Source organism: Wyeomyia smithii, chromosome 1 (assembly GCF_029784165.1).
Source record: "Wyeomyia smithii strain HCP4-BCI-WySm-NY-G18 chromosome 1, ASM2978416v1, whole genome shotgun sequence".
Lineage (NCBI taxonomy): Eukaryota > Metazoa > Arthropoda > Insecta > Diptera > Culicidae > Wyeomyia > Wyeomyia smithii.
The window spans coordinates 136,955,092-136,968,298 of NC_073694.1; the positions used below are offsets into that span (position 1 = coordinate 136,955,092).

General features: G+C 39.8%; 1 protein-coding gene across 5 annotated transcripts in view; it reads right to left on the reverse strand.

Annotated features, from left to right (window-relative positions):
• The window catches only part of LOC129728434 (oxysterol-binding protein-related protein 8), a 73,541-nt gene extending 62,740 nt beyond the window's left edge, over positions 1-10,801 (reverse strand). For 4 of the 5 annotated variants that reach the window (XM_055686891.1, XM_055686885.1, XM_055686880.1 and 1 more), the window contains exon 1: positions 9,988-10,801. In XM_055686891.1, the coding sequence (XP_055542866.1) occupies positions 9,988-10,141 (154 nt within the window). In that variant the 5' untranslated portion in view covers positions 10,142-10,801. The remainder of the gene's footprint in view (positions 1-9,987) is intronic. The other variant, XM_055686898.1, reaches the window with a different exon arrangement.
• Between the last annotated feature and the right edge of the window lie 2,406 nt (positions 10,802-13,207).

Below are 13,207 nucleotides of genomic sequence, written 5' to 3' on the forward strand. Positions count from 1 at the left end.
GCCACATTTTTCGTTTCTCCATCAGGAGCTAAAGTTAATAAAATAATTATAATAATAAATAATTTGAACGAACTGTTTAAAGAGCATCGAACAGAATAAAGAAGTATTTACCTTCGATCATTCGAATTCGTAAAAAGTAAATTCTGGTCTGATCGTGATTTCGTTTTTTTTTACTTCATTCATATGCTCTTCTCAACAGTTTCAAATATTGTTTTTCTACGAATTTTAATGTTATTCACTAATTTGAAACTAAGTTTTGCGATATAAAAAAAAATTAAGTAAAAATCTGCATGTTTTTTGTTATTACATTAGTTTCGAAATTATGTTCTTCGCAATCATATCACTAGATTCATTCATTGGAGTTCTTCAAACATTGTTATCCAGTTTTGTATCTGGATCGTATACCACAAGAGATCAAAACAATGGTCGCAGAGGTCCTAATCTTACAAAAAAATCTGGATCGTAATGAAGCATAGGCACTCATAAATGCAAAAACATAATCATGCAGCGACACGTCCATACATAAATACAACCGGAAACGCTAAGCAAAAAATAAATTTCGAATCCAAATTTTATTCTTCGGCAGTGGCTTACTTCGGTAGGTTTTTGCATAAGACTGCGGCAGCAAACCGGCCGAAGACAACCACTACCGGAAACGTTCGACACCCTATATCTTTAATCATTGTTCAGTTTAATTTTGAATACCTAGTATAGAGAGAATGACATGCGTTTTTTTCGCGGACAATCATCATTGCTTTCCCAAACTATGATTTTAAGAATTTTGTAGTTGAAAAAGTAGGTTTAAAGACCACGAGTCAACTCTGATTTGTATTAATCCGAAAAAAACTATAAAAATACCGGTTTTTTACCGGTTTTCAAAAAGTCGGTAATACCGACCACCCTACTTTCGTCTCAAGATGGGGAAGAGCACGATGTTTGATTCGGCGATGAATAACAATTGCAACTCCACCGCCGGAACCCTGAATCCTATCATATCTTTGAACCACGTAATTGGAATCATATTTTAATTTTATGTTAGGTTTCAAAAATGTTTCAGTAATAATTGCAATATGCACATTATTTACTGTCAAAAAGTTAAAAAGCTCATTCTCATTGGCCTTCAATAAGCGAGCATTCCAATTTAATATTTTAATTGTTTTATTTAAAATCATCGCTAAATTCATGGGCGCAACTAAGGAAAATTTCTAGGGGTGGCTAGTTTTCATCAGTGCTGATAAAAGTCATTTTCCTCAGCAAAATTCTTCGAAAATTACAGCCAATCATTTTCAATTTTCACTTCCAATGATCGCAGCACTCTTTCAGATACACTAGATTTTCGTCCTAGTAACGTGCTGTTATACTCAGATGAAATAGATCGCGCGCATCGTTCACGGTTACGGAATAAAATTTGACGACAAATCCAACTAAATGATCTTCACTTCAAAGCGAAAAAAAAAAACACACAGTCCACTCAACCAAAATGAATCCACCGAAACACTTTTTCACTGACACTGACCGATGCCTTGACAATCTTCGTTAACTGATAAACTGATTTTGTTGTCTTGCTTTCATCGCCTGAAATATAATGAGGTGTTTTTACAGTTCACTTCCATGCAAAAAGCGGGAAGGGAGAACTCTGAAAGGATTGTAAAAAAATAACGTTTATGGATGCTTTTTTTCACCTTCACTCAAGAGTGTCAACAAATATCAACCCTGGTTTTCATACATTTCATTCATTTAAAAAAAATAGAAAAAAAAGAGTTACAATGCGCCTATTTAAAAACGCATAAAGTAGTGTCGTAACAGAAGACAAAATCACTTCAATCGGGAATAAATCTCCGAAGATGTACTGAATATCTTGACCATCTCTTTCAGCTGACACTGATTCGATATTAAGGCGAACTAGGTTTGGTAAACGGCTGGGCAGTGCGTACCAGCAGTACACCCGTGCTAGTCGGCATAAAATAGATCCCAGTGTGGTCCAAGGCATAATGCCATATTCTTAACTCCACGTGGAACCGACTGGAATACGAGCAACCATGAGAAGATTGGGAACCGGTGGGAACTTATGCTGACAGGGAAGCGGTAGTTGTTCTCCTTGGAGAGCAGCTTGTCTGAGCGTCTGTTTTTTTTCAGGATGGGGGCGGCTCGAACAGTGACTGATCCGAAGTGGACGGTGAACTATGAAATGCGGTGTCTCGCCTCTACACCCAATACGGCGGCCTCGTCGCGAGACTAGGTATCGCAGCCCTAGTAAAGCAGCATGCTAAAATAAACATACTACGAACAATCAAGAACTGAAAACGAACCGGAATTACCCGCAATGATCTAGTGACGAAATAAGGCCGACGATTAGAAGCACGGTACATGTAACAGTAGATCGCTTAACGCCTCGGATGCCGACCGGATCCTGCTGGATCAGCTTCACCAGTTCGGCATCGTTGCTCTCCAGGTGCTTTACCGAAAAGGAGAGAAGGTACGGCGAATTTGTGGCCGCAGGGCGGCACAAACAATGAGCTGGGTGCCGGTTTTATAGTGCTGGGCAGGATGCAGAGTCGTGCGATCAAGTGGCAGGCGTTCAGCGAAACGTTGTGTTTGTTGAGAATAAAAGGCCGGTTCTACAACTACACCATCCTCCATGCCTACTGCCCTCTCGAAGGACGTCCCGATTTAGAGAAAGGAACGTTCTACGTACAGCTGGGGAAACTCTACGATAGCTGCTCACGGAGAGACATCAAGATCGTCATTGGGGACATGAACGCTCAGGTCGGTAAGGAAAACATATATAAGCCGGTGATTAGCCCGTACAGTCTGCACACCGTCACGAACGACAACGGCCAGGGATGCGTCAACTTCGCAGCTTCCCGCAGACTGGCAGTCCGAAGAACCTGCTTTCACCAAAAAGACATCCACGAAACCACCTGGAGATCACCTGACCAACGTACAACAAACCAAATTGACCATGTTCTCATCGACGGCTCTTTTTTCTCAGACATGCAAACGTACACACCAATTGTGGTGGGGGTATTGGCATGACCACTTCGATCGAGTCTAGTGCGAAGAAGAAAAAAGTTGACGATGTAGCTGATACGACCGGTAGTTCTCTACGGAATCGATACATCAACGCTTCTGGCCTCAACGCTCTTGGAGTTTTCGAACAGAAGGTGCTGCGGACTATCTATTGTGGAGTACAGACAGACGACGGATAATGGCAACAGTGCATGAACCATGAGCTGCACGCGCTGCTTGGAGAGAACCCCGTTGCACAGCTGGCGAAAGTCAATAGGTTGCGGTGGCCCGGTCGCGTCGTAAGGATGCCGGACGATGATCCTGTGAAATCACTTCTCTTCAGCGACCCTGTGGACTAGGAGGCGCAGCGTGCGCGATGGCTCGACCAGATCGAAAGAGGCTTGCGGGTGATGAGACGTCTGAGGAACTGGCGAAACACAGCCCAAAACCGAGCAGCATGGCAACAACTCCTTGATACAGCACGAGCCACCACGGCACTCGTCTTATTAGTGAGGTAAGTAAGAGAGCTAGGTTTGAGAATCGATCCTGGGCACAGTACTAGTTCTCAGCCAATGAATGATGACTTCTCAATTTGTGTTGATTTTGATGCTCTGATAGGAAGTATGGGATGTATTTATATTGACTACAATTATTCTCTGGGAAATTCTAGGGGGGGCTTAAAACTTGCTAGGGGGGGCTGTAGCCCCCCTTAGCCCCCCCCCGTAGTTGCGCCCATGGCTAAATTTTAAATTAGAAACAATTTTAATAGTAAAATTTGTGCCTATTTGAATGGCTTCAAACATTGATTTTGCCTGCAACATGGCGTTCATAAGATCGAACATTGCCTGTTGCAAAAAAGAAAGTTTACCTGCCGTAATAGGCCCCAGGCAGTTGACATTAGAAAAAATATTTTCGGCAGCAATATTAGCTGGAGTAATAGGTGTACAATTATTTTCTAGCGTGTTTTGCTTACCCATATTAACGGTCATTTTCGAACTACCAACACTAGGCGGTATAATGTTCGAACTACCTGTAACCTGTGCATAAGTTAAACGGGTATGCAAAGGAGTAGGTAAACTATGCGTCACTGGTACGCTTGGAGAATTTTGTTTTGAAGTTTGTTTTGAATTTTGTTTACCTTGCCTTGCCTTAGCAATTGCTAAACGGGCTGGACATTGATAAAAATTCGACATATAGTTGCCGTTACAATTCGCACAGCGAAAATTTTTACTCTCTTTCACAGGACATGTGTCCTTTTTGTGAGAAGAGTCTCCACAAATGAGGCATTTTTGGTCCATGTTACAAAACTTTGAACCATGGCCATAACGTTGGCAAACACGGCATTGGGTGATATGCTTTTCACCTCCGCCAAACTTTCGATATAATTCCCATTTTACACGCACGTTATATAAAGCATGTGCTTTTTCAAAAAAATTTAAGTTATAATCATAAATGGTGACTCCTAAATACTAACGTTTGAGGAGCTCATCACTGATCAAAACCAATGTTTTAAACATACAATATTTCACAAATATCAAATAACAAATATCAAGACAAAATACAAAAATATTGAAACTTCAATATTAGTATAATTTGGGTCACTAATGACTTATTTATGTTAGCAGTGTATTTGGTTACGTTTATTTTAAAGTGTTGCTTCAGAACATCGGAATTATTTCATTGCAAATTTGCAAAAATGTATCTAAAAAAAAGGTTTACGAGTTTGCTGCTTGGATCAAAAAGTCTATCCAGGATGGTCGTAAGTAGCGAATCTTACCAGGAAACTTACCGAGGAAGCCATAAATTCAATAAAATCGATACGCAAAATCATCATTGAAGACTTCACGCATCTTCCAGAGCTAGAACGAAATACCACTTCACTACGGAGCGGATCAAGAAACTACGAGTGATTCCTTCGAAGAGATTTCTCTTTTTTTTAAATGAAGAAAAAATGATAAACCTGTTCGCGACGAAAAGCTATCCAGCATCAATACTGTGTCCTGCAGCCGCACAAACCGTTCAATTACTAAAAAAAAAATTATAGATATTCCGAGGAAAGTGATATAGGGCTCCAAATCAAACAGCGGGTTTCATGACGTCTAGCTTGGTGGTGTCCAACGATTTGAAAAAATGGTGTTAAAGCTGGTGTTAAAGTGAAAACCGAAGTGTATATCGCTATTTAGAGAACTGAGTGCTTTCCTAATAAAGATAATAAAGGTAACTGAACTCAAACATCTTGATTTTTTTTTCGAATTATTGCAAATATAACAGAATTTCGGCTTTCTATGAGGCTGGAGTCGCGTTTGTAACGTTAGATGACCTGAGCAGGGAGATGCGCTCTCCAACTTACTGTTCAACATTGCCCGGTGCAGAACGAAGAGCAAACGTGCGAAGTTATACGCAACCGTTCTGCTCGTTTTTGTTTGAGAACGAAACATATGCTACGCTTCTCAAGTCTTTTACACAGATGCTATGTATCTTAGAACAATTCTCGACTACTTTATGATAAGGTCGTATGCACAGAACAGATATGCAACTTCGAACAAAACTCTGCAGTAAATCGGTGCCCAAGCTTTCGCATTCATTTTTTGCTGTTCCATCCTACATTGATTTTACAGCGCATAGTTCGAACAGTTCGCTCCAATAGTTTGAACATGCACCAAAAAACTTTTTTTTTTGCTTCAATGACCAGGCAAAAGATGTCGATACTTAAAATAAAGAGATTTTGTCTCGTTTCTGGTTCTTCAGTTGAACAGATGTGTCGTATGTCTAAACGTAAACAAAACGAGTGAGAGATGATTTACGCTTGTGAAGTACAAGGGATATAACTCTCACTCGTTTTATTTACGTAGTAGACAAAGTAGTCGAAATTTGTCTCCGGTTGGTCGTGCTCGCGAGTAGGGGAGTACACGCGAGTATGAGAGTAGACGCGAGTGTATGCATATATTATCGGGAGCGAGAGCGAGTAAGGGAGAAAGCGAAAAGAACGAGAAATAGCTTGAATAGAGAATACTCCAGTGTGTGGTATCGGTAGCAACGATGCATGCTGTTTATGAGCAAGACTAACAACACTGCACGTAACCTGGGTACACAGCTTGTTAGTCGTTCATAGTCGTTATTCTATTCTTGTTTTGCTCATCTTGCTCCTCACCGTTCAATAGCGCCCAAAAGTGCTCCTTTTACTTGTCTTTACACATCACCGGCACAGGGTAATTCCTGCTTCTATCTGTTGTCTGTTCTATAGAAGTTGGTTTCCAGAAAAGTTGTCTTCTAATTCAATGGCACCGTGAATACTACTCCACAGCCCATTTATGTCTCCCACTCGTTCCTCCTGGTGTTCTGCGATCCGTTGATTCAGCGCTCAGACGTATTATTCTGCCACGTTATCAACTCACTGGTTGAAGGATCGGACGTTCCAAATAACCAATTTCCAATCGGTTACCGTCTTATGTTTCCGTGTTCGTAGCCTCTTTGCCGATTGTTCCGTTCCGTATTTTTAACTTCGTTGCTCGTGGTGGAAAGAGATTTCATGCCAATATAGTGAAGGCAACACAGTGTAGCAGGCTTCAGTGTGCTGGACATGTGACCAGAATGCCTGACGAGAGGACCGCCGGAACTATCTTCAGTAGAGTGCCAGTAAGAGGACATCGACTTCGTGGTAGGTCTCGCACTCGGTGGACGTGCGTGGTTGAAGAAGACGAGGTGACTGGAGAACAGCTGCCCAAGACAGAAGAAGCTAGACATCTCCAATTTGTTCGGCCCTATACCGGTAAACGGTCCGTCGGCCAACAAAGTAAAGTAAGTACACTAAAGTCACTTTTTACGCGGGGTATACGAGCCGCGTAAATTCCGGAACCAGCGTAAAAAAATACCGCGTAAATTCTGGAGTCCGTGTAAAAAAAACGCGTAAATTCCGGAATCCGCGTAAAAAAACCACGTGAATTCCGAAATCCGCGTAAAAAAACGTGTAAAAAGCGACCTTAGTGTATAACAAAGTTTCGTTACAAATCATAAACGCAAATGTTGGAATGTGCGTAACCAGATCATTTATGAGCGAAATTAGCGCATTTACTGATTGAGTTTGAAACCAGTACAACAAATGTGTGCTGGGCATAACGCATTTGATGCTCTAGCGAATTTCCAAATCACCATACTTCAAGAGTTTCAACCAGTGTTTCTTTCACGACGATAGAAAGTAAGCAGCGGTTTTTTGAGCGCCCCAAAAATGATCGTTAACCCGAAAGCGAAGTATACCGAAACATCACGATTTTGTGTGTATGATACATATTCTGATTCCGATCTCTGTCCGTGTATTCACTTATGCGTTATGTATTTCACACATTTTTGTGCGAGATCAGAGCAACCAGTGTGCGTTTTGGAAGGACACATTGGATGATTAAAGCTTGAACTTTTGCATGTATAATATGTATTGATTTTTTTATATGGATATCATACTGAATTGGTATGACTTCTCTGACTGTATGGGCTGAAATGTCTAAGTTGATAAAGAGATGACGTTACCAATCAAAAATATTTGTGGTTGTCCAATTGTACCAACCTTTAATGCAGTCAAAGGTTTGACGTGTTATAAACTCATTCTCAAGTTATTGCTCTCGAATTGACGAATTCTATTTATGGCCACCATGAGAATAGAAGTATTCCGTGTTTCGATTGGGCCTGATGAGAAAAAAAATATGTTCAAGCGTAGCAATGACTTTAAGAGTTACGGGACATTTGCTCTAGTTAATTCAACAGAAGAGTATTGGTTTGGTTCAGAGTTTCTATTTGCATAAAGGTCTTACAAGATTTACCGATTCGCGAAAGTTACCCAAACGCCAACTTTTCAAGTAATAAAAACGGTGTTTCTATATATTACTCATTATTACATAATTACAAAAGTGCCTTAGATGCAATTCCAGCATTATAACGAGAATAAAAAGAAATTTTTCTGAAGGCAAACAACGCACGACCCGCGATACAAAATTACGACTATTCGACGATATTATCAAAGTAACCAGCTAGAAGAGAAACCGGAAGAATTTAGTAAAGTAATAAATATGTATAGATCGTCGTCCATGACGAATTTTATTGTGATCATACAGTTTGCGCCAGCTAGCTGGCATCTCTATTTTATTGGCATTGTTTCATCGCAGCTAGCATCGCAGTGGATCCGCGATTTGCGGGCCCCATTGACAGATGCTATGTTATGCGTATGAAAAGTGGCGGTGATATGCTATCTCGTTTACACACACACTGAGATGTTAGTCCTCGAAACATGGCGGGATGCCAGCTAGCTGGTTTGCGCGGCCAGTTTCATAAATCTGCTAATAAAATTAGGAATACTATCAACACCTCCTGACAAGGTTCTTAGGCGTCACACACAAATTACGTAACGCATGAAGGGGAGGGGGTTTGAGTCTGCGCTATTTATTGTTACATAGGGGAGAAATCTAGACTTTTAGCGTTACGTAATGTGTGTACGACGCCTTAGATCAATTTTAAGAAAAACGAGAAAGCTGCTTCAAAACTCTTCGAAAGTGGCATTAGTATTCACTTTGAAAAGTCCAGATTGTCTAAGAGGCATTCTGTCCTTATTCGCAATCGCTCGTTCAGACAGGTATAGGAAAGTTAATAGTGAATATGGAAAACTAACCAATCTAAACAGAAACCTTTTCTTCGAGTTCCAAACACTCAAAGCCAGCGGTCGTCACCCTCAACGCTTCCCGCAGGAAGAAATCAGTTGTTACTTATAAAAATTACCTTTACATTCGTACTACACATTACTCAAGCGCTTTTGGTGCAAACTTTATCCAGGGTAGCGAAAGAAAAATTCAAGATAAAATTCCGATTTTCCCTGATATTCCCTGAAATATTATAGGTACTATTCTCCCTGATGTTTTTCATCTTTCAGCACAAACGCAGCTCAACTGGAACGCAGCTCTGAAATCCAAGAGAAAAAAATTGGATTGGATATGAAACCAAACATTAGAAATCCCGCATTAGCCTTTTATACTGGAAAAATCCATTTTAGCGCGAAAAATCATACCTCATTCACTGTATTGTGAAAGATCAATCGGTTCTCAATAGTATGTTTTTTTTTTGCATTTCAAACAACTTTTCAAAAAATGCCATTTCGTAAAATTGTTACGACTGCCTAAAATAGTATTATTGCTTTTTCATCAAAATCGATACGAGCAACTTTTAGAGCAACTATAGTTAATTTACTTTAACGTACCCTTTAATCTGTGCTTTAATGCAAACGCAAACAAAAGTCGTTTTTAAAGTTTAACGAAATTCTCTCCGATTTAGATTTAGATTTAGATTACAAAAGTTTTGATTTATTTTTATTTTGAATACATATCTTTTTCTTAGACTTAGTCTTAGTCTAACTAGTCGACTGTTGTAAGCCGCAAACTGCAAAGCCGTTCGAAACTACTTATCAACTCTACTGAATTCAGTCCTGATAATTACCTTTTTCAGATAATTTGGTTCTGCTTAAAAATAATGCGGAATAGACTGATTTACCACACTTCTAATTGGCAATCATCGAAAATATAACTTTTTTTCTGTAATACCAGCTAGCGAGACAGCAATCCAAGCAACAATGACAGTATGCAGCAAGATACCTGTGGCAGCAAGATATTACACAACAGTTGGGTTTATTCGGGTAAAGTAGCAAAAATAAGTCACCTGTACAGAGAAGATACAACATTTGACACGGCCCTGCGTGAAATTGACACGGTGAAGGAAGGCAAAGGTGGAGAAAAGAAGTCAATATCCGGTTATCTATCACACGCCAACTTCACGGAACTTTGCGGATGTTATAAAACACAATGCAGAACTTGCAGACTGATAACGCACTCTACGGTGCAATAGATATTAATCATGCATTAAATTTAAAAATCAAAGCAATAGTGATTTGCACAAACAGACAGACAAGTTTAGATTGGCAACTAGCAAAATTTTAAACCGGCTTACCTAGAAATTTCCCCCCAGTAGAAGTAGGCGGTGGGGTGGAGGCCTGTACAACGTTTGATGAACCAAAGACTGGAGCCGAATCTGGTCGTGTTCCGGCGTTTATAGGTGTTGAAACAGCACTGGCACTAGCCGATGGCCCAGTATTACCACTCATTCCGCCTTGTAAGCTACCTCCTCCGGATACTGAACAGCAAATTTTCACTTTCTTTTCACTCTCAACTCAATAGGTAGCCATCATACACGAATCTTAAATCAACAATTTTTTATGAGAATCACTGGAAATACTCCGCTTTTGATAGAATAACGCTAACGGATGGCGTAATCCTGATGATTCATGGAGTGTTATTGCTTTGCTTAGTAATCTTGCTGTAGATTACTAAATTCTTGTAGATACTAATTTCTGAACAGTCGCTATTACCACACTTTCATCGCTGCACACATAAAACTTTTTCACTTCAACTTTTCTTTAATTATAGTTAGTAAAATAAAAGGATTATTCACGAATAGTTCTTGTTGCGGCAGAGAAATACACGCACAAGCAAAGAACACAGAAACACTCAAGTGACACTAAACAGAGAAAAATTCTAAACTTTCGACCTCACAATTTGATGACACACTCTTTCTCCAATAGCTAAGGAACCAATGTTAATTGCCTTCGAACACACACACGGATAACTAATCTTCGATTCGCGTTTGACGATTGTGATTCGTGAACTGTAACTGTGCCAAAGACCGTGACGGATATACGGTTCAACCCACTCTTGGCGGCCCGATATTAAATGTTGCACCAGAGATGCCAGATGTTTTGGAGAAATAATTTCAACAGATCAATAACTAAGAGAAGTCTGCTTGAATTAAGAAATATATTGCTCGAAGTTCTAAAGAAGGTAAGCTCACTCAAGTAAAAGTCAGCAGAAAGATGCACATGAAAAAGTCTACGCAAATTTGGGAAGATTCGAGCACAAATCTGCACAAAAAAAAATTAAAATATATGCAATTCAATACAAATCTGCACACGGATTCCAGAAGCTGAGTTTAACTGATAAATCTGCAAATCTGGTATCTTTGTGTTGAACAAACGTCACGAGGCAGGCAAACTGTCAAAAAGATAAAAAACAACATGTCAGAAAAAATAAAGAAGGTGTTCTTACACGGTTGCGAAAACCGATATAGATTCAAAGGTTTACTGTACCCAAGTAATCGTAAAAATGGCTTCCAACCAAGCCAGATATATGTCGAATTCGTTTTTACGGCAGGACTATACCACATACTTAGACAGAAACTGTCAAAAAGTTGTTTACAAAATCAATGCTGCATTTTTCGAGTGGGAACGAGACAAATGCAGGGCTGCGCAGGTACACAACCTCCATAAACTACTCAAACAGAGGTTTTATTTACAGAGGTTGGTACTTTCGAGTAGTTCATTTTGTACCAACGTTTTTGGAAGATTTCTTCCTGAGTGTTACGTATGTCTTATGTATGTGACTATACAGTCCCGGACTACACTTTGCAGCTGAAAAAAAAACTTTCCGAGCAGTTGCAATGGTGTGCGTAATACTAGAGGTACCTGTCACTTTGTTTTGTTTTGGTCATTATTGCCATTGTCTTTTTGTCGCGTTTTTGCTACTGTACGAAAAATTTGCAAATTTACTGAAAAATGACGGAACTTGATATTAACACATACTTAGACATACGTAACACTGGCGATTTGTTTTTGGTACTCTTTGCCCCACATCACCCGGTACCAACACCAATATGAACTGCTCGACGAAAATGAACGGAATGAATTTTTATTAATCGCGGCTCTACTCGAGCCCTCAACAAAATCCCTTACGAAACTGTCAAACAGTTGTGTACAAAATCAATGCTGCATTTTTCGAATGGGAACGAGACAAATGCAGGGCTGCGAAGGTACACAACCTCCATAAACTTACCACGTTGCCCCATAGTACTCTGTACCTTGTCCTGTCCAACTGCTCGATAAATAATGAACAAAATGAATTTTCTTTTTCTTGGCTTTATCGAGCCCCAAAGAAAATCCCATGAGGAACTGTCAAAAAGTTATTTACAAAATCAATGCAGCATTTTTTGAGTGGGAACGAGACAAACGCAAGGCTGCGCAGGTACGCTGCCTTCAAAAACAACTTAAACAGTGAGTTCGTTCAGAGTGCGGTACCATTCGAGTAGTTCATTTTGTACCAACTTTTTTGGAAGATTTATTCCTGAGTGTTACGTATGTCTTATGTATGTGGTGTAACTATCTTCTTGTTGTAACGCATGCCTGACTCAAACGAAGTTTTTAGTAACATCAGGAATTCGCGTTGACGGCAGGGATACCAAATGTGCAGATTTGTCTGCAAAACGCAGATTTTTGGAGTCCGTGTGCAGATTTTTATTGATTTGCAGATATTTGCAGTTTTTTCACGGTTTCTGCAGATTTTTTTCAAAGTCTCCTTATATATCGAATGTTTCTGATCTACTATGCACTGCCTCGCTGAGTAGTTAAACCTAGCCAAACAGTGCACAAGGGATATTTTTTTTTTATTTATAATAATTGCGGAAAGTGAACCACATTGCATGGTGATTTCGCTTCATTGACTAATAGTGGAGACACATGCATAAGACATACGTAACACTGGCGTTTTTTTCTGGTACACGTTGCCCCATAGTACCCCGTACCTCGCCCTGTCAAACTGCGCGATAAATAATGAACAAAATGAATTTTCTTTTTCTCGGCCTTATCGAGCCCCAAAAAAAAATCCCATAAGGAACTGTCAAAAAGTTATTTACAAAATCAATACAGCATTTTTCGAGTAGGAACGAGACAAATGCAGAGCTGCGCTGGGGCACTGCCTTCAAAAATAACTCAAACAGTGATTTTATTCAGGGTGTGGTACTATTCGAGTAGTTCATTTTGTACCAAATTTTTATGGAAGATTTCTTCCTGAGTGTTACGTATGTCTTATGTATGTGGTGGAGATCTATTTACATGCAAATTTTTTTTCGGGAAGGCAGTACTTCGTAGTCCCGAATCAACAATACTACCTGGCATCTCTGATTTATTGAACAAAAGTAGAAAAAGAATATATTTTTGACATCACTGCACAAATTTCGCCGAAAGAGAATCGCCCGTCGGAGAGTATCCGCCGAATTTTGTTTCGAGTTTCAGTTGTGTTGTGAGTAGGGATGGGAAATATCGACTAAAATCGCTATCGATAAC